Below are 20896 nucleotides of genomic sequence, written 5' to 3' on the forward strand. Positions count from 1 at the left end.
AACTTTTGCAACGCATAACTTCCATAAACCACTTGAATAATGACAATAATTGCAATAGGTATTTCTAAAATTCAAGCAGGAATGCTGACATCAGTATAAACCAGCCATATTATTGTCGTTTTTAAGCATATGAACCAGCATTTAAACCAGCATTTTTTGAAATATCAAATCTACAGCTATTGCAATTTTATATACATTTTTAAATTAATAGACATTCTTTTCTTCACACAAAATGATTCTGATACTCCAATTTTAAAGCTTTAAATGGAGGTTACAGAAGGATATATGGCGTTGTTTATGCTTTGAAAGGAGGTGTTCTCATAATTTTTAAAGCACTCTAAGTTTCTTTTCTCATCATTTAAAAGCAAACTACAGAGATTTTAAGCATTTTAGAATGAAATACGCCGATTATTACACAATCTTTACTTAAAGATAATCAAAACAAAATTTGCTATGCTAAGCTTAAACAAAGATGTATGTTGTTCTAAAATTATCAAAAAGCAATTATAATGAGCTTAAACAACAATGTATTTTGTTCTAAAATTATTAAAACGCAATCAAAACTTAACAACACCATATCTTGTTTAACGTAAACATCAGAGGGAAAAAAAGGAGAAAAATTATCCTAATGTTTTTCAAATTTTTTTCACTTTTAATATTTAATTCAAACCCTGTGGTAATGCAACCACGAAATTTGATACAACTATTTTTTTCATTTTTTTTTTCTAGCTCTATCCAATTATAAAAGTTGGGAGTAGTACAGAAGTTAGTTTTACTATATTCTGGGCCACAAAATACCACAGGACAAGCCAGTTCACCCAAAAGATAAGTGAACACACATGACTGCATTTTGGGACCTAAAACTGGCAATTAGAATCATTCAAATTCAAGCTGGCTCCTCCATGTGGGTTGCTAAGATGACCAACAACAGAAAAGAAGAGCCAAATATTCTAGAGACTACACTTACGTTAGAAGTTTTAACGGCTGGTACTAAAACCACATGAGCAGTATTATCAAATTAAAAAATATTAGCTAAACAAACTTGAGATCTAGTAAGTCAAGGCAGGGAAAATAGGTTAAAAAAGAACAACAGAATTTTTAAAAACTTTCTAACAGTGCTGTAGAGTTATCAGCTGACAACAAAAAAGCTATATGAGCTGATAAAAAAAAGTAACCCCAAACCTTTTGACAACCATATGTTATCTCTTCAACCAAGTCATTATATTCTTTCACTTTTTCGATATATTCATCAAAGCTATGGTCTTCTCTTAAAAACTGCTCAATATCCGCATCACCTTGTAATGTGATTAGCTGTTCAAATTTATCAAACAGCTTTGCATGATTTATTGGTCCCATACTTTGATTCTCGATCAACTCCTTTATTTTGTCTTTTAAAGTATCAACTATTTCATCAGCAATATTTGGTTTCAAAAACTTTTTTTGACCAGACCATTCAGAATATAATTTCGTCTCGATACATGGCACAATCATCACTGCTTTAACAATAACATCAAAAACATTTAACAAGATGACTTCAAAATCATGGAAATCTGGTTCAAATTTTACTTCTTCGCCATCTAACACAAGTCTGACAATAAACCCTGGGTGATTAAACATATTTTTAAAATGTGGAACATGATCTAACAAAGACTCATATTTATTCAGGGATAAAAATGCGAGACACTGCAGTTGGTTACTCATAAGTACTGCAGCAGCATTAAAAAATGCATTTAACTTCCTTGTTTGTTGACTTCCTGGGATTAGCCTTTTCTTGTTTCCATGATAAAAGATGTTTTGTACTTCCGGAAACCATCTGTTATAAAAAAAAAATAAACAAATTCATATTTTAAAAGTCATTAAAAAAATTTTTTATTCTCAAGAATCTACTTAAACAGACATTTAAGTCAGTTAAGCGTGACCATTAAAAAATGTGTCCTCAATTAATTTCTAAACTTATGTATAAAATTTAATGTAAACTCAACCAAATTATATTTTTAAATAAACAACAACAATATATGATATTCACATCAATTATTAAAAAACATTGTTAACCATCCGGATTTTGGACTGGATTTTTCAGATATACCGATTGACCTGGCTCTCTTAACAATGGGTCGATATAGACTGGTATTGGTAAGTTTCAAGAAAAATTAGAAATGATTTTATATCTAATTCCTACAATATATTATTATATGTGACATTGTTGTTAAAGCCAGTAGAAAATCCAGTTAAGCAGAAGAATAATGGAAAAAATCTGGCTTCTTTTAATTTTAATGACAATTTTGATCAAGAAAATGTATAGACGTTTTGACGAACGGTTGCAAAGACATTGGGACTCAAAGTTTTTTTTGATGACATCATAAACCTGTTGATTCCACAACGAGTGGGTTGACCCAGCTTAGGAAATTGGCTCCATCTTGGTTTAAGGTTGTCCTTAGTTACAAGAACAATGAGAAATAACTGATTTTACCACCTAAGCTATTTAGCCTCAAACTTATGAGTGCTTCATTTCTTCCTAACTTTAGATTTATTCAATAACTTTTTGGTTACTCAGCTAAAATGAAAATCGCCAAAATCAATGCCATTCTTGGTTAAGGATAGTCGAAAAATTTAATTCACTTTTAGCTGTAACTAAATTTAAAGATGTACATTCAATTTGACATTTCTCTTTTTTAATACCGCCACAATGTTTTGTTTACATGGGTAATTCTATAGGGGCTTTCTATTCGAATTCTGCATAGAATGTTTCTGTTTTGAATATTTTTACCTGAAGTAATTATTGTAAAAACACTAAACTACACTTTTCTTTCTTTTGTGCCAGGTTAGGACTTAGGACCTTGGGTGATATTTGTGCTACAGCCTGGGTTATTATTGTACTAAGTTGATGGCTTCAATTTATTCTTGAGTTTTTATTTTATTTTTATTTTGATGTTTGTTGTTGTTTGATGGACTGATATAAATGTTTTATATAAATCACCAGCTCTCTAACAGGATTTCTGAAACAAATATTATGTTTTCGAAAGCAAATCTCTTGCCAAACAAAATTTCAATTTAAGATGGCATATAAAATTTTTTAAATTGGGATGAAAGCGTTGAATATTTTTACCTTTTCAACAGCTGGTCCTTTCCACCTTCAATATGTCTCACCATGAGATTTTGAAAAAATGCAAGCTCCATTGATTCTTCTCTTGTTTTGACATCCTCAGGATCTATTAACGTTAATTCCCTAAAGGAATAGTTGTTGTTTTAAGGCAGTGATTGTCGAACTCATCAAATTAGATTGTGTAACATACAAAAATCATACATATGTAGCATAATCAGACTTTTTTAAGAAGTTGAACTGGTTTAACATCTGAACATTTTTAGCCAATTTAAAATTTGAACATTTTGGCATTACGCAACATTTTTCAGGTTTTTTTTAATTTGCAATAACTGCCATAACTTGTAGATCTCAATATGATTTCGACAAGACAAATTTGCTTAATAGAACCACTGCCTTTCAAGGTATTTTCATCCTAAGCGTTGATTTTATTTACATAAGTTCTTGAGTTTAAATTTTGGAAAACTATTTTACACACCTTAAGGCAAGTAAAATAACAGCAAAAGCCGAAAAAGAAAAAGAAACTGATATATTACACAAATTAATGGGATAACTATTGTTACCACAAAGTATATCCCTAAAACATATATACATATAACATTTGAAAGCATTGTTCGATAATTCTAGGGAAGGATAAATATAGGATAAATATAGGTTGTTTAGGTAAATAAGGACTTTTTATTGAGTGTTTTATGCCTTTGTTTTTACCTACTTCATCAAATTTTGACTGTCATTGTAAGCCACTTATTTCATATAATATTTTGCAGATTCCGTCAGATTCTACCACTATGAAAAGTTTTTTAATATTTTGTACTGAAGATAGTGAGAATTTGTACTCCAAATATTAAGAATTGTACTCTAAATCTGAAAATTTGATGTATGTCTTAATCCTCTTTAGCAAATCACATTCAAAATTTTAATTATAAACACCTACACGTTTTGCAATGTAAAAACAGACAAAAGTTATGTCAACATTAGAAGCTGATGTATAGACAAAAGATTTAAGCATTTGCTTTTGGTAATTCACCAAATTTTACACACCCGTAGTTTCTATGCCATAGGTTTAAAACAGCAGCCATAGTGGGGTTGGTAATGTAAAGATTTTGCTCTATACGTGCACATGCAGTTAGAAATGACTTCTTCCAAGGTTTTGGTACTTGCATCATTCTGAAAACAATACAAATTATTAAGACAGCTCGGCATAATGGCAGATCACTACAAAAAAATATTTGACATTATATGAGGTGAGTCAACTCACATAGGCGAGCTGGCTCGTTTTTTCAACCCAGGACAGGTTGGTTAGGTGGGTTGACTCGGTTCATATAATTTCACTTTGCCGAGCCAGCGCGGGGTTGAAAAAGAAGAGCATGCGCATTGTGATCCAAAACAGAGGAAAAACAATAATGGCAAGCGAAGCAGCAGACATGAAGTTTAAATGGACTTTAGAACTTGTGGAGCAAATTACGTAGATTTCCCTGTTGGTGTTTTAAGAGTTTCCTTCGTTTTGTTAAAAAATATGTCAATATGTTCTGTATTAGGTGATTTCTTCGAAGCAATGACAAATACAGAACACCTTGGATTTGAAATAACAAATTATTGGCAACCAAAATACTTAATAATAATTTTGATTTAATTTCGCTTGTTTGTTCACATCTTACATCCGCCATTTTTAAAAAATTATACACACTTTTTTTCAACCCGGCACCAGTGTAGGTCTTGACCGGGTTGACTTTTCCCGTATAATGCGTAATTTTTTCAAGCGGGTTGACCCGCCAACCGGGCCAACACCAAGCCAACTCGCCTTGTATATTCAGGCTCTAAGTTAAATTATATATAGTAATTATTTTATCATCTACAAGAAAACAGCATCATATTATGTTTAGAATAAAAACCTACTCAATACAATGGGGCAGAACCTCTTTTGTGATATTTTCTTCTTTTTCTCGTGGATCACGAAGAACAAAATCAACTAAAACAGAACAAGGTTTAGTACATCGTAATTATCATAGACAATTTTTATGCTGCAATTATAATAAAAATGACCATGTTTGGACCAGGTTGGTTTAAGCTTAGGACATTGCGGCTCACGAAAAAATTGTTGTAATGAAAAATATACCTCACAGAAGAACAAAAATGTAGTTTAGTACCTTGTTGTCCATAGCACATAATTCCTCACACAAACAAAACAATCTGGGCACAATCATTAAATAATAATTAAACTTTGAAAATAAAAAGCTGAAAACTATACCAATAGCTTTTTTCACACTGAGCAAATAGTCTTCACGAACTTCGTCAGACAGCGTACTGATGTACTCCTCAAGATTTATCTATAAAAATCATAAATACAAATGATCCTTTACATCATTTTGTTTTTGATGCATAAATACAAAATGTGGAAGCATGTTTCATGAAACATAGTACCTCTTTCACTACACTGTGCCCAGATTTCAGATAAACTTGGTAACACTAGAACTATTTACTAATAGAAATGTTTATGCATTTATCCAATAGGCTATATACCATATTGATAAAATAAAAAATATTAATATGGATCTGAAAAAACACCATTCGCAAAATTTAGGCCTCTAATGTTGGCTCAGCTGCATGTTGTCAACATCTGTTTATTATCATTAAGCAAACAAACCTTGCAGGACTCTGGAACAAGAGATAGTACATTATCAATCCACATGTCTTCCATTGGTGCTACATTCTTCGTGTCAATTCCATGATGTATATAGTAGTAATATCTCTAAATGGAAAACACTGCATATAAAAATTTAGAATTTTAACTTTTAACCGCCGCCAGATGGTTTGTAAAAAGCTGCGTACACCATTAAAATTTTTACACTACTGTATTGGTGACAGTTTTTAACAGAACATGGAAATATTTAGACAGCTTAAAACATCTTTCCAGTAGCTTTGGTACAAAACACACAGTTTTATAAGGCAATATATGCTGTTTCTGCTTTGTATCATTGCATTTTAAAGATAAATATATAATATGGTTCGTAAGTATTGTTTAGGCTTTCTGCAAAAGCTTTGTGACAGTTTTATATAGTTTATGTCATTTCATACAGTATCAGTATCAGGAAGCCTAACATCGTGGTCGTGTATCATGCGCGACAATCCTATCGTGTCTGTCATGATTATAAAAATATTAGATAGCAGATTGCAAAACTATCGTGATGATCATGCTCTTCGTGATGGATCATGAAAACCACGATCTTTTTTGATCTCCAAAAGCTTTCCTAAATTAATAGAGTTGCGAAACACGAATGATTTAAGAAGGCTTTGCAGCGCTTAGAGTTAACACAAATCTTTTTTATTTAATTGATTTGTTATTACTTATGGCTGCACTAATTATTATAGATATTGTTAAAGGAATACGGCAAATTTATTTTATCTTGTGCTCAGTAGCTTTTTAGTACCTTTAAAATTCAAGCTTTAACTGTATTTTAAGCTTTTTATAGTCGTCTTTTAAAAATTAACCTTAAAAAAATAACTAAAACAAAATAATTAAAACATAAAAAAAATAATTAACGATAACACAATATTATTTTAAGCAATGATTTTATGATGCATCGCTAGCGTTGTTATCAGCCGCTTTTCAACTTTTCATAATTTAATTTACATTAAATATTTTTAGTTGCACAAGTAGTAACAAAGTTTAATTAATAACTTAAATACTCATGATTTTTCGTTAACATGAACATTGATAGAACATACCTTACAAGTGCTTGCTATGCTAAAATCAATAATTTCTGTGCGGTGTACAGGAATAAAGGAATTGTGTTTTTACTTCACCTTCTTGAAAATTTTTTGAAGTTTTAAGATTTTAAAGATATAAGATCGCATGCATGGAAATTTTGATTTATTGTCTGCGGAAAGTTTTAAATTCCCGCTTAAATTTTTTCCTCTTTAATATGGCTATAAGTAACATATTTAATAAGTTTTGTTTTGATTAAATATAGTTTCCACAAGTGAATGTTTTTTTATAACTGAAAAGAACGTCTCTATTATTTCCTGTGCCACAAATAAGAAGTTGTTATCAGCTTTTAATATCTTAAACGTCAAAAATGCACCTGGACTAAATTTATACTTGAGACAACGTGTTGTAGATCTCACTAATTTAGAAGTTAAATTTACTGAAATTTCATCAATATTCATCAATATTGAAGGAAGATAGCGCTTTGGTATCACAACAAGCAATATCTAACGTTTATGAGAAATTTAAAAACACAGGTTGCATTGCGCCAAAATCAAAACCTAGTCGATGCAGGATTTTGGAAACAAGACATTATGATTTTATAGACAGTTGCTACGAAAAATTGATGAACTCACGTCAATAGGTAAACTTTTTAATTAAAAATATTTTTTTTATTGCGGGGAATATTTTTTACAAACTTAAAAAGCAAACAATAATTTCACAGCAAAGCCGAAAAGCCCCGAAGGTTGTCTGAGGGAATGTTTGCAAAACAGTTTATATTATATTTTTATCAGAAGAATGAATAAAAAGCAATTGTATATATTTGAAGTATAGTATTTTTAGATAGTAAGCAAAAAGAATTTGACAGTTGCCTACTCGCAGACAGGAAAGATGCCTGCTTGCATACAGGAAAGAAAGCGCTCTTAGGGAGATAACCGTATAATGATAACTTTATCAAGTTTCCAACAATGTTTTTGAACAGATTTAGATCATAATAATATAAAAACAGGTTTCACTCAGATGTTTTACCAATATATCTTTTTCAGCTACAGATGGTGATCCTGAGCGTTCAGCAATATAATCTTTGTCTGTTACAGATGGCATTGTGGGTGGCTGTGTTGCATCTTCATTTTGCCTTAAATGCAAAAGAAAGTACATGCTATCATAGCTCTTAGTTTAGATTTTAATTTTACAGTTATTTTTTTAGATTTGCCGTAAAATGAAGCAACATTAACATTTCTCCAATTCAAGTTTCTGGTATGTGGCAAATACACGTCATATACTCACATTATAATTCCAACCAAAGCCTGGCGAAATGCTTCTCGGTCCTTCTTTGGGTATGACATTGAACTTTTATCTTGAATTCTACCACCCTGCTTTTTGGATCGGGAAATACTAGACATTTGGCTGACAGCATTTCTACCATCAAGCACAGCTTAAACGCAGACAGAAATATCATTTTACAAAACACACCAGCTTTAAGCATTGCCAAAAGACCCCTAATGTAAATTAAATACAGAAATATTTGCTTAAACAATTGTAGCCTGCAAAATATTTTCTAGGTTTTCCACATAGGTTACTTTAAACCCTTTTGATTATAATTTTTGATGTAAACATATAAACACTATGTTTCATAAATACCACCCTAATTAACAACACTGCAATACCTTGTCACGTCACAGTGGAAACCGGCGTCACTAGTATTACGGCTACCCATGCCATACAACAAACAAATGCAGTGCAAAGAGTCATATAAAATGTGAAAGAGTCTCCAATAGTGGAAATATATTGTAATGCAAGCTTTTATTTCTTGTACCATAAAACATGTACATTTGAAATTCAAAATTTGTGACCTTAAAATGGCAAAAATCCTTAATACTTTACCTGGCAACTCATCTAAGCCACTGTTAAGGCCAGATCTTGATTTACCTTTAAATAACGTCTGCTGCCATTCTGGTTTTTGACGTGTCTATAAATTTTTATAACATTTAAATATATTTCTCTCAAAACTAGTTTGATTATAAACATTTACATAACGATTCAATGATAGCAAAGGCGTTGCGAAAACAATTATAATTTTTGAAACATCACCAAAACATTTACGCAAAGACATGCATATGAATTTTACCCAAGCGTTTTGCAGCATTCCAGTGCTAAGGCGTCATTTTTTACCTTAGAATGTTTGTTTTATGTGTTAATTATTTAAAGAAAGTTTCAAACTAATTTGGTGGCACAGTCACATAAATATACATATAAATAAAAAAAGTACAATTTTTATGGTTCCCTACCTTTGGTAAACTTGGTAAGAATCGTATGGGTGAGTCGACAGCTTTGGATTTTGTCTTAATTAAACTAAAAATTGAACATGAACAGTGCATTACAAAATTAGCATAAAAACTGAAGCTCCCATATTGTTCATTCTGGCATGGCAAAATTATTCTAACAAATTCACATAAAAAACAAAAAAGCAAAATAGCATTAAATCATTGTATTTTATTTTTTTTAACTCAACATCCATTTCGGTAAATATGTGATTTCCTTGATGATGGACTCATACAAAGAAGTAATTATAATCGCACAGCAATATTTTAGGTATAGGTGTGCATTGAAACACATGCCTTAATAACATTGTGCACGCATTACGGGTGCAATCTTTAAAAATATAAATTTCACAGAAGTCAATAATAACAGGTGCAAAAATTTCTTAAATTATTCCAACTTGACTCTTATAACGAATTATAATCGTTGAGCATAAATCTGGACTTTTAAACACTAAACATGGTGTTTCTTGAGGCTCAGGCCTTGAACCTTTCTTACTTTCGCTTTACATAAATGATCTTGGTAATATAATTAAATACTCTGCTTTTAATTTTGCTGACGACAGGAGTGTGTTATATGTTCAAATCACAGTCTTAAAAAATTAAAAAATAATAAATATTGATTTCAAATTTCTTATAAAAAAAGTTGAATGCAACCATAATTTTCTTTAACATTGTTAAAACTTAAGCTAAGTGGAAGAAAAAAACACTATTTTATATAAGTCATGTTAACTCTCTTCACACATCATATTATTTTACTCTCACATGACGTATGGTTCTCAAGTATGGGTTATGCAAATAATGTCTACAAAATGTAATAAGATTGCCTGCTTAAAAAATCAGCTATTGGTATCATTACTTTTTCTTATTTTTTGACTTCTGTTCCAGCCTCTTTTTTATGCACCTACTGCTCTAAATTTTTTTAACATAATACTCATATACCGAACTTTAAATATATAGTACCTTTCCTTTAAGCATTTAAAATGTTTCAGTCTAAAATATCAAAGATCAGCTCATGCAACAAGGGAGTCTAGCCTCCTCAAGAAACCTCTGGTTAGGACTACATCTTTTGGTCTGAAATCAATTTGCTATATGTCTATTCTGTCATGTTGCACCTGGGAGAAGGTAACTACAGCAGTGCAAATTTTTAGATGTAATGTCTTTTTTCAATAATGGCTTTCCCACAATATTTATATCTCTCACAAAGTAGCCTGATTACAAGAAGTTCAGAGAAAGCAAAGTTAAACAGAAGCATATACAGACAAAACAATCATATACAGACAAAACAAGCATATACAGACAAAACAAGCATATACAGACAAAACAAGCATATACAGACAAAACAAGCATATACAGACAAAACAAGCATATACAGACAAAACAAGCATATACAGACAAAACAAGCATATACAGACAAAACAAGCATATACAGACAAAACAGTATGTAAGAAAGCCGTTAATGTTAGTACATGTGTAGCAAAAAAGCACATGTTAAACATTCTAGATGTGGCTACAGGTTTGCTGTGTAGATCAACTCGTCAGAGTATTTAACTTTCTGCATTTCCTTTCAATTTGACATGACTCTGGATGAATGTATAGTATAATTTCCATATCATCTAATCACTTTGAAAATTTCACTTCTCTCAAAGATTACATTAAGGGTACTTATTTTTGCAAATACCTGCAAAAAAAATTTAAACCTCTCATAGACAAAAATTTATACTCGAATGAAATATTAGAAAATCACCCCTTCCAGGAAATTAATACTCAAAAAAGGTGTCACTTGGAGTTGCAGTTCACGTTTTTAAAATACATGAGTGCACAGAAGTATCAGTCAATAATTATCACGTAATTTATTTTCTGTATCGACTTAGACATTTGGTACTATAATATTGTATATTTCTTTTTTAAAAACCTACAAATTTTATTATTTGTCTTAATTTCTTTTCATTTGCTGATTTGCGCAAAAATCAATACTTGCAACATACCATAAATTTACTTACTCACAAAGCTTTAAGATATCAAAAATCTGCTAATATAAAGACACCAGTGAAAAAAGAGAACACTTTTAGGGTACACTTCAGACACAAAAAAATTTTTAAAAATATCAATGTGGAGTAAAGACTAAACTAACAATACAATACTGGAAATAATAGACAGGGTGTATCCCTCAATATTAGTGAGGCTAGCCATGTAAAATAAGCACATCTATCTATCATCTACAAGTCTGTGTACGTACAATCACAAATACTTTTACCTGTCTGATGTGCTTGCCATCATTTATTTCAGCAAGGTGGTCAACCAAGTTTCATTTTGTTATCAATTACATTGCATAAATTATCTTTTCTAAAAATATAGTAAATAATAATAACAAGTTATATGTCACAAAACACTTCAGTCTTTAAATAAACAAGATTTTGTATGATATTTCTTAGACAGTATAAATTAACTGTCTAATTTTGATGCTACATGTAACATACTTTAATTTATGTATGTGAAGTGAATTGCCACGCAACATTCTGTTTTTGGGATAAGTAATCAAGATAATGACTATCAAAACAAAAGAAACATTGTTTTAATGGATAGATACAATAAAAAATGTCCTTCTTCACTTGCTTTAAAAAAACTCTGTTTGGCCTATGTGGGTTTTCTTTAAAAGTCAAGAAGTACTAATCCATATTCTTGATTAATCATTTTTTACTATATTCTTAATTCATCATTCTTAGTATAGTATAGTATAGTGTATTTTGACAATAATTTCAGGTTACAACAACCTCTAGGGTCAGCTCATAATAAATAGATAAAAAAAAAAAAAACAGAAAATAAAAATAATTAAATAATAAACTCCCTGGACAAGAATGGAAGCTCAGTAAAGAACATGGATAAGATTTGAATAAACCCTATAGCAGCTACCTAAAAGCAATTGAACAAGGAGGCTTCTCAGTCAATTGATGAATCTGACTTTCAAGCTTTGTGCTGGAATAAACTATGGGGGGGTGCTCTTTAATGGCTTGCTGTACATATAGAAAATGTTGCAAACGGCAGACGTAAAAATAAAAGCTAATAATGACCATTAAAGTATTTCCCAATATTGGTTTTAAAAACAGGAAACCTTGCGTCAAAACTGGTCAACAAATGCAACATTGCTTATGCTGTACCCATTACCATATAATGTACAAATTAGGAAAATTAATATTCCAGACATGATTACAGAATCGTACAACAGCACATCGATCACAACTCATCATCCAAAATTAACAACATTTCAAGAGCATTAATTCATAATTTACACATATATGTGGCTAGCCTAACTTATCAAAATATAATATCCTGTCCAATATCATCAAAGACAGTGTGGACTGCATAAATTCTAATTTGAATTACTTAGTATACAATATTGAAATTTCTGATCTACAACAACTTGGGTCGGAAATAAACCTATTTTATTTAGGACATATGGCTAACCTTTAGTTTATGACTAAACTTTAAATTACAAAAAAGAGTTATTCCTTGTATTATCCATTATATTATACATAGTTATCTTTTCAGACTTGATGTTCTTTGTAATTTTTGGTTAAGCTTGAGTTCTTTACAGCCTTTAGCGAAAAGGCATGGCCTAAGTTTAAGCCTGACCAAAGTTTGGTAAGTGAAAATTGTCATTTCTAGCCTGTTACAAAGTCAAAAACAAAAAAATGTCACAAAAGCCTCCTTGATTTTAGGGAGTATTTTTTTATTCATCAAAGCATGCAACAATACAACATTATATATGCATTAAAAATAAGATTACAAAGATTGGGTATGTTTGCACACAGGGGCTTAAAATTAGTAGCAGTTGGTAAAAGGAGAAAAATTCATAGCGTGATATTCCAACGTTGTTTTTAAATAAAAACAACTGACTGCAAAACAAAATATAAATTGAGGATGTATTTGTTACAATGCAAACCCATCTTAATATTTATCTCACATATTGAAATATTAAAAAATGACAGCAAACAAATTTGGCAGTTTTTTCTACAATACTTTCATTTCTGAGAAACTATTATTTTATCTATATATAGCTTATCTGTCTTTGAAATTTGTCTTTTTTATTGAGCTGCTGTCGTGAATATGCAACACCGATAGGGGGAAAAAACAAGAATTTTCAAGCATTACATAAAATCTTAACACAGATACATACTTTTAAAGAACAAACACTCTGAGTAAGCATAAAAACTGCAATGCAGATACTTCCTTTAAAAAAAATCTTATCAAAAAATCATATGAATATATGAAGACTGCAATGCAGATGCAATTTAAAGAATAAGAATTTCTTGAGCAACATATAAAAGCTGCAAAGAAGATACATGGAGTGGATGCATATTTCATCTATTATAATAATACGCTAAGAGTGTCTGTCTGTCTGTGATAGGCAAAGTGGATGTGTCTATTTTTCTTTGATGTTGACGAAAAATGCATGCCTAATGTGTTCAAATTTCTGATGTTACGGCGTGACATCAATAATACTACGTCAATATCTTATATATTAATGAAGCCATTACTGTGCACCTAAAACTTTGAGGACAAATAACTTGGAAACAAGGTGGTGACATCAATGATTTTTCACCCCATGGGTAACTAGGTGTTAATCTTTCATTCTAGGCGATTACTAATAAGAATCAATTAGTGGTGAGGTTTACTTGTGTTGAACCAATCTTGCTGGTAAAATCATTGTGTTTAGAATAGTGGTGTATATTGTGTTGTGTATAAATCAATTGGGTTTATTCGGTGTTGTGTTATTAGGAGAACTGTGAAGATAACCTACAGGTTAGTCATACATATATTGTGAGTTTAACACTAGGGACCACCTAGGACCAATTTTGGTAAATTTCCTAAACTTGTGCCCCTAAATCAGTTTCGGAATGGACGGATTAATGACGTCCTCAAGAAACCTTCAAACCCTTATATCTCTGCAACCGTTTGTCAAAAGTACATCCTACATATACATTTTTTTGATCAGCGTTTAAAGATCTATACGATAAAGGCAACAGGTATACAAATTTTTAAAAAAAATTTTTTAATGTTGTGACAGGTCTTTGCTGACGTGAGCAAAATTTTTAATCCCTGATATCCTTAGGTGTTTGTCGAGAACATATGATCCTGTATATTATTTTGACCAGAGTTCAACCTCTACAGATTACCTTGAATGTTAAATCTTCTGACGTTACAGCGCAACATCAATATCTACTTTAATGTCAATATCTAAATTAATTAAAGAAGCCATTACAGTGCATTTAACACTTTAAGGCCAAATAACTTGGGAACAAGGTGGTGACGTCAGTCATCTTTTACTGCGTGGGTTACCAGGGACCACCTGGGACCAACCTGGGTAAGTTTTCCAAACCTGGCTTCCTGAATCTATTTCAAAATGGACGGGTTGATCATGAAAAAATTTTAAACCCCAATATCACTGCAATCATTTGTCAAAAGTACATGATCTGCTCCTATACATTTTCTTGATCAGCGTTTCAAGATCTAGACGATGAAGACAAATTTTTTCGTATACATATTTGTTGTCTTTAAACTCTTATATATATCTCGTATAGTTCGTCCAAAACATATAATCCTATACATTATTTTAATCAGCTATTCAAGCTCTACACAATAGAGGCAACAAGTAAACAAATTTCTAAAAAAGAATATTTTGTGTCATGACGGGTCCTTGCTGACCTCATTAAATCTTAAATAATGGTTCTTTTTCACTTTTATCCTGTCTAAGTGGATTTTTTTCACGGGCTTTTCACAGACTAGTTTTAAATAATTAATTACAGAAATTTTAAAAGTTGGCAGTTTATTATTATTTTTTTGGATGATATTCCATAAGTTTCAATTTTTATATACGTTTCTAAGTTGACTAGACTTTAGACTAAACTTTAATCTTTCTACTAAATAAAATTCTGGCTCATTGCCTTTGTGAATCAATTCAATGACTTTATATATATACTTGGTTACTCATTTTTCGCCCCTTAAATGAAAACATTACATTGCAACAAAGCCACAAAGAGTAAAGCCACGTAACAGTAAAGCCACAAAAACATAAAGCCACAAATCTGTGAAGACACACAGTTGTGAAGATCTGTAATCCATGAAGTTATGAAGCCACTGGTACTGACTGAGATGTTGAAAAGTTACTTTGGTCTAAATTCTGAAACATCCTAAAGTTGTTCCCTAAAGTTTAACTGTTGTCAATGACCAGTTGCTGTTTTTATAAGAACGATCCTTATGTTGCTTATAAAGTTGCTTACTGACTTCAAACCTCTGTATTCTTGTAAAGGGGGCTACTTTTTTATCATCTTCATCCACAAACCAAACAGCACTGTTTTCTGAATGATCATTGTGAGCTAGCAAAACCTTACATATCTCTTTATCAAATAGGGCCTACAAGCTAGGCTGCAGGAAAAAGCATGTGCTTCTTTGCTTCTAACTAAGGTCTATTGTAAAACAGAATACATGAAAACACGTGTGGGTTGTTGGTGGGATTAGCATGAAATTTTGGATATTATATTGGATAAGAGTTTGAGAGCAGTTTTTAGTCGATTAAGATAATAATAAAACTGTTAAAGAATAAGCAAAATACAAAGATCGCGTTTCAATTTAAATAAAAGATAATGATAATCAATTTTTTAAATAAAGATTTCTGCACGAGCGTATGTTTACAGTTCATTTGAGGTTGCCTTGGCGCCGTTTGACTTGATTGCTCGTTTGTGCTTGTACCGCGTTGGCGCGCGCCTTAACGTACGCCACAGGGGAGGGCGGTTAATGCGATAGCGATCACACAAAATCATTCTGCAGTACGCAAAGCCTAAAAAACGTTTAGGACGAGATTGACAAAAACAGGAAAGTAATTTAAATTAAACAAGAGAATTAGACGTGACAGCAAAAAGATAACATTAACGTGTGAGAGTGGAGAGGGGAGCAATAAACGTTCGTGGCGCCGTAGATTAGTGGTTATAGCTCTCGTACTCTGTGCGGGAGACCGGGGTTCGATTCCTCTTGACGGCGATTCAACATGGGCGAGTGAATGTTACCATAGCCCCGGGTTAACCCAAGCCATGTGAGGGAAATTGGGAAGATGGCACACTGTGTGGGCCGTTGGATGTTGCCGGGAGTTGTCTAGTAGAGCGCGGGCTCTAATTGGGTCTGCGTAGCTCAAAATGAGCATTAAATACTCTAGGACTCTCCATCTACGCCATGGCCCCTCCTTGAAATAATAGACAGGGTATATCTCTCGATATTTGTGAGGCTAGCCATGTAAAATATGCACATCTATCTATCTATCTTCGCAGGCTCATTCAGCCTTGTTCCCAGGGTTTTTTGACTTTTTTATCGAGGCTAACGGCTGGCTTTAACTACAATAATGCGGGCTCTCATGTTATGTTAGGAACGAGGCTGAGAAGAAGAATCAATACAACGAAAGAGTATTGGAAGTTGAGAACGGATGCTTCACACCGTTGGTATTCTCGATTTATGGCGGAATGGGTCAAGAGTGTCAAACATTCTACCATCGATTAGCTGAAGACATCGCAGCGAAAAAAACCTGGGCAATGTGATATCGTGGATCCGGACGAAACTGAGTTTTTCACTGCTGAGATTGTGCCTATTGTGAAATAGAGGCTCCCGTACGGCAAATGTCAGGTCAGAGAATGTGAAAGAAAATTTGCAGATTTATTTATCATTTTATCCTCGTGATTTTTGTTCTCTAGTGAGATGCAGCAACGAGGATATAATATCCTTTACATATTAATATATCAAATGACTTTGTAAGTCAGTTTACTTTTTTACATTTTTACAAAGTTGCAAAATACGGTGATAAAGAAAAAGTTGAAGGCTGTGAAGAAAGTATAGAAAAATAGTTTATATACAAAATGCAAGCTAAAATTTTATCCGACGATTCAATCTGATGCGTCTTTGATGTTATCGAAAATACTCGAAGTCAAGTATCGGTGGTAATTCTTATAGTTAATGTTGTTTCGAATTTGGTAAAGATTATGCAAATCATCAAGCGATTGCCTTCGAAATGCTAAACATTTACTGATACCCCAGAAATCAACACAAAAGGTTGCCGCCCCACAACACTGTTCATCATGACCTTTATCACATAAAGATGATTCGGGTAGACATTTCCCAGTTGGAATATGTTTGGCAATTGGATACAAGGCTGGTCTGATGCGTCCATCTGGAAGTTTTTCAGCATGGTTGTAGTTCCATGGGATGACTCCTGGCTGTGGGATAAATACCTGTTGTGGTTGTTGAAGTGGCGGTGATTGTGGTTGTTGCATTGGTGGTGATTGTGGTTGTTGAAGTGGCGGTGGTTGTGGCTGTTGCGGCTGAAAATACTGATACTGATAGGGCTGATACGGCGGGTACTGATATGGCTGTGGTGGAGGACGAGAAACGGTAACGTTTATTACCTGTAAAATGAAAATATGTGAGTAGTTAAAAGATAAAGAATAAAGACATCAGTCAAGCATGTGTGAGAATTAATCGTGGCTTGCCTTACTACCTTTTATTCACATAAGGGACCAAAAATTCATCGTATTAGTCGTTAATGCATCAAAAAAAGCAAATAACATGTCTTTTTATGAAGTAAACACGAAAGAACTTTTACATTTTATATGGAATTCAAAAATAACCGCTATATTGTGCTATGGTTTCAACCGCAAAATTTTAAATCGCAAAAATATAAAAAATTCAACCGCGACATAAATTTTGTGATATGCTTTAGTTTTTTTGAACTGATCGTGCGCGAAGTATTACAAAAAAATGCATAAAGTAGTATTTCAAAGTAGCGAAAAATGTTTTGATATTCAATGAGAAATTCCAACCCTTAATTAGTGCAATAATTTTTAGACTAAAATTAATTTTTAGTTAACTGCGAAAATTAATTCCTGTGAAATCTATTGAATTTGGCCAATAGCGAAAATGCAAAAATTTTTGTGTTTTTTTCGAAAAGCAAAATTCTCATCCCACGAAAATTTCTGTAAATACAGAACTCTTCATTGCCCAGCGTACCAAGTTGCAATTTTGAATATTCCATTAATACTGTAACTTATAGAGTAATTTATTTATTCCTAACCTCTTGTGGAGAATCTATGTCCTCTTCATTTTCTTTATTTTCATCTTCCTCCTCGTCCTTTTTCTTCTTCATTTGAGCTGCCTTAATTTTCCTCTTCTCAGCAGATATGCCTAAAATTTTACGACTAACATCTGGAATTATATTGCTCTCTTTCTTTAAAGACAAACTTTTAGACTTTTTCGGGTCCTGCAGTTTTTTGACGCTTTTTAGTTGCTTTGAATGATGCTCATCTTTGATAACAACTTTCGGTTGCATAGCTCCTTTGAGAAATGTCATCCAAGTCGGAGCTGAGCTGCCCTGTTTGATAGCATCTATAGCTTTGTAACCTGTCCATTTCATTGTCACCTTCGATAGATCATTCAACAGAGAATTGTTTCTATATTTGGAAGACAGTAAATTATAATCATTTTTCCCGCCATTTTTGGCACTACTGGCAAACCCTTTCCACGCTCTTTTGCTTTCACGGAAATTAGAATTATATGGAACTTGCTTTGATCTGTAAAATACACTGTCTTGTACGTCTTGTTTTTTTCTACCTAGAACGTTATTCACAGCTGTTGCAATTTTCAATGGGATTTTTATAAAAGAATTGAACGATTTAACGGCCGGTTTGTTATTAAACGGCACACTGGTTATTTGCCGAGAAGTAGAATCGGCTATAGCAAACCTGCTTGCAACAGGGGCGTTATATTTGTTAAGATTCACAGAAACGCCGCGGGACATAGCCTCAATTCTCATTTCCATATTACTTTGAGGCGTTTTTCCTGAGCGTAAAGATTTAGCTAACCTCACAGCTTGATCGCGTGATAATTGATTTCGCTTCCCGTTGGCGCCTTCTATGATATGAGCACTGTTGGGCTCGATTATCTGCTTTCCGTTGGTGGCTTCGATATAAGCACTGTTTGGCTCGATTATCGGCTTATCGTTGGCGGCTTCTATGATATGAGCGCTGTTGGGATCGATCATCTGCTTAATTTTATTCAAAGCTATAATCTCGTTCACGCTTAGTGGAGTGACGTCATTACGTTTATTTATGTCTGATTTCTTGGATAATTCATGTGTTGACATGTAGTTTTTTGTATGTATAAAATCACGATAGAACAACGGGTTGATTAGACGTTCCATTTGCACTTGAAGAGCAGAATTACTATTGGTATGGTCTTTTAAATTCTGTTTCTTCGAGTCATCAACAATGTTGGGGATATTGGACTTTCGGATTGGGTAATTCGTATGTACTTCGTCACCAAGATCACCAAATAACGAAACTTGTTCGTCATGTCTGAATGTGTCCTAAAATGTTAGAAAGAGCTTAATTTGTTGTTAGAATAAGGAGACATCTTATAAAAAATTTTTGGAGTTAGACTCGTTTTTTAAATTTCTTTATCCTTCTCGGTGTCTCGTACAAAATAAAATTATTTTTGCCATGAGAGAATGGGAATCACGTGACATAATGACATGTTCACATGCAAAAAAATATTTCGCTAAGCCCCCCTAATAACCTCCCCTCTACTCCCCACCCCATCTACCCCCATAACTTAAAGAAGTCTTTTTTCCTGATAAAATTGTTAAATGTTTTTGGGTTTTATAAATCACCACCACCCAAAATAAGAACCGAATTCTAATAATACTGATAAAAATCATACCTCAAATATATATTCTTTAAAAGTTGCACATAATATAAATAACATTAAATAGTGTGTGTAAAAACATTGTATATGTGGACGCATTGTTCAAAGCGGTTGAAACTACTTCATCTCAAGTACCAGAAACATCTCGTTCGTTTGACAATCATATTTATGCTGTTTGTTTGTGTTCGTTAAAACTCTCTTCAGTACCATTCAATTCTTTTTTTCTCTCTCTACATCTTCACATGGTTGGATTTTTCTTTCTGTTTCTCTCCCCATTATGCAGAAATGTGTACACGGTCGAATGCACGAACAATGTGAGAGATCTGTAGCGCCTTGTGAGAGGGAAGTTTCACTGAATGCATCCAAGCATTAATTTTGAAACTATGAATTTAAAATCAACTGCAGTAAAATATTTGTATATCATTCGAGTCGAAATATATTAACGCTTTTAAGGACTTTTACGATGAAGTATAAACTAAGATGTGGAAAAGTTTTAGCAAAACAAGATTCAACAGTGCAATGGTAAAACTAACGTATGGATAACAGAAAAAATTATATAAAAAATATATTAAATTTTGTATAAAGCGTTAAAAGCTACAATTGACATGATCGTTGATAACTGATGTTATATGTACTGAAAAGAAATTTTTAAAAGACTTCACAAAAATTTGAGAATTGCTCAAATTAGCCAATTAAGTTTAATCGGAATATGAAAACGAAGCAAGGTTTAAAATAATCCGGCGAGAATTAACATTTTTTTCAAAAATAAACTTTCGCGAACAGCCTTATTTTCTATATTATGTGAGAAAAATTCGCAAAAATCACTCAAAATTCTGTTTTTTTATAAGAAAACATACTTTTTAGGTTCAGCCTGAGATGTTTCTTAAATTTCAAGGATATTTTCTAAAGATTTAGGAGTCAGACTCCTGTTTTACACACTTGAATTCTCTTTAGTAAGATCCCTGTATCAATTTACTTTTTCAATATTCTTAATAGGTGTTAACAGTTGAAGATACTTATAATCTCAGCCTC

General features: G+C 32.5%; 2 protein-coding genes across 2 annotated transcripts in view; both read right to left on the reverse strand.

Annotated features, from left to right (window-relative positions):
• LOC130641858 (dynein axonemal heavy chain 7-like) overlaps window positions 1-11477 on the reverse strand; it is a 52609-nt gene extending 41132 nt beyond the window's left edge. The window contains exons 1-11 of the mRNA XM_057448858.1: window positions 11382-11477; window positions 9095-9158; window positions 8691-8775; window positions 8094-8241; window positions 7836-7941; window positions 5745-5849; window positions 5349-5427; window positions 4997-5069; window positions 4142-4267; window positions 3107-3226; window positions 1183-1813 (exon numbers count right to left, since the gene is read on the reverse strand). Of these exons, the coding sequence (XP_057304841.1) occupies window positions 1183-1813; window positions 3107-3226; window positions 4142-4267; window positions 4997-5069; window positions 5349-5427; window positions 5745-5849; window positions 7836-7941; window positions 8094-8241; window positions 8691-8775; window positions 9095-9158; window positions 11382-11404 (1560 nt within the window). The 5' untranslated portion in view covers window positions 11405-11477. The remainder of the gene's footprint in view (window positions 1-1182; window positions 1814-3106; window positions 3227-4141; window positions 4268-4996; window positions 5070-5348; window positions 5428-5744; window positions 5850-7835; window positions 7942-8093; window positions 8242-8690; window positions 8776-9094; window positions 9159-11381) is intronic.
• Window positions 11478-16816: 5339 nt separating this feature from the next.
• LOC130641859 (uncharacterized) lies at window positions 16817-20261 on the reverse strand. The gene is made up of 3 exons (XM_057448859.1): window positions 19880-20261; window positions 18237-19526; window positions 16817-17571 (listed from the first exon to the last, which is right to left on the reverse strand). Exons 1-3 carry the CDS (start codon window positions 19961-19963, stop codon window positions 17053-17055), a joined length of 1893 nt encoding a protein of 630 aa, XP_057304842.1. The 5' UTR covers window positions 19964-20261; the 3' UTR covers window positions 16817-17052.
• Window positions 20262-20896: the final 635 nt, after the last annotated feature.

The sequence above is a fragment of the Hydractinia symbiolongicarpus genome, chromosome 4, assembly GCF_029227915.1.
Source record: "Hydractinia symbiolongicarpus strain clone_291-10 chromosome 4, HSymV2.1, whole genome shotgun sequence".
Classification (NCBI taxonomy): domain Eukaryota; kingdom Metazoa; phylum Cnidaria; class Hydrozoa; order Anthoathecata; family Hydractiniidae; genus Hydractinia; species Hydractinia symbiolongicarpus.

Excerpts from the sequence above, each read along its gene's own strand:
- LOC130641859 (XM_057448859.1), bottom strand. The coding sequence starts at position 19,963 with ATGCGTCCACATATACAATGTTTTTACACACACTATTTAATGTTATTT. Across the intron at positions 19,527-19,879 it reads TTAAAGAATATATATTTGAG|GACACATTCAGACATGACGA; the intron begins GTATGATTTTTA and ends CTAACATTTTAG. Across the intron at positions 17,572-18,236 it reads ACATAGATTCTCCACAAGAG|GTAATAAACGTTACCGTTTC; the intron begins GTTAGGAATAAA and ends TTCATTTTACAG.